General features: G+C 51.0%; 1 protein-coding gene across 1 annotated transcript in view; it reads right to left on the bottom strand.

The window, feature by feature from the left end:
• The window catches only part of LOC104988836 (testis-specific protein TEX28-like), a gene marked incomplete at its 5' end in the record, with an annotated part of 7,337 nt that extends 6,244 nt beyond the window's left edge, over positions 1-1,093 (bottom strand). The window contains one exon of the mRNA XM_010840294.1: positions 1,047-1,093. Within this exon, the coding sequence (XP_010838596.1) occupies positions 1,047-1,093 (47 nt within the window). The remainder of the gene's footprint in view (positions 1-1,046) is intronic.
• Position 1,094: the final 1 nt, after the last annotated feature.

Genomic DNA, 1,094 nt, shown 5'->3' with positions numbered 1-1,094 from the left:
GATCAGTCCTAAATATTCACTGGAAGGACTGATGATGAACCTGAAGCTCCAATACTTTGGCCACCTGATGCCAAGAACTGACTCATTGGAAAAGACCCTGATGCTGGGAAAGATTGAAGGCAGGAGGAGAAGGGGACGACAGAGGATGAGATGGTTGGATGACGTCACCAACTAGATGGACTTGAGTTTGAGCAAGCTCCAGGAGATGCTGAAGGACAGGGAAGCCTGGTGTGCTGCAGTTCATGGAGTTGCAAAGAGTTGGATGCAACAGCGATGGAACAACTACAATAACCTTGAAAAAGTCACCCCCCAAAAAAACCTGAATTGTGACTGGCTGCCTTACTTGACAGCAGGTTGCCCTTTCATACTCCTTTAACTGCCCTTCAGGGATTGGTCCAGCAGTGTCAGTGCAGGTAGGATTTCCCTATGCAAACAGAGGATGACTGCAGGGCTCAGAGGAGGGAGCTTGGCACCTATGAGGGTGGCTAGCACCCCAAGAAGGGCTCAGTAGAAATGGGGATGTCCTTGAGAGATTGAGTTTGCCTTTTTTTTCCTATTAGTGGACCCTAGTCTGGTCTTGAAAGTAAAAGTGAAAGTGTCAAGTTGCTCAGTCGTATTGGACTCTGTGACCCCATGGACTGTAGCCCATCAGGTCGTCTGTCCATGGGATTTCCCAGGCAAGAATACTGGAGTGGTTTGCCGTGCCCTTCTCCAGGGGATCTTCCCAAACCCAGGGATCAAACCCAGGTCACCCATATTGCAGGCCGTTTCTTTACTGTCTGAGCCACCAGGGAAGCCTCTTGGATGAATAAAATCAACCCACCGCACCAGGGGCTGAGGAGGAGAGAAAGCATTCCCTGGAAGGCAGTAATTTTTAGAACATATCACCCACGTGGGAGCTTATGCCTCAACTTAGCCATGAGCCCAGTTGATGGGGTCAGGGCAGACAAGGCAATTCCACTCATGTATCATCTGCCACTCCAAGAGGAACACTGATACCACCCCCGCCCTCCCCAGAGCCCAGGTGGCCAGGAGCTCCGCCTCACCTGGACTTTTCCTTCTGAAGGGACTCCAGCAATGCTTGCAGGTCAGTC

The sequence above is a fragment of the Bison bison genome, unplaced genomic scaffold, assembly GCF_000754665.1.
Source record: "Bison bison bison isolate TAMUID 2011002044 unplaced genomic scaffold, Bison_UMD1.0 scf7180017846595, whole genome shotgun sequence".
Lineage (NCBI taxonomy): Eukaryota > Metazoa > Chordata > Mammalia > Artiodactyla > Bovidae > Bison > Bison bison.
The sequence above is the reverse complement of the archived record's forward strand: the minus strand, read 5'-3'. Positions and strand labels throughout refer to the sequence as shown.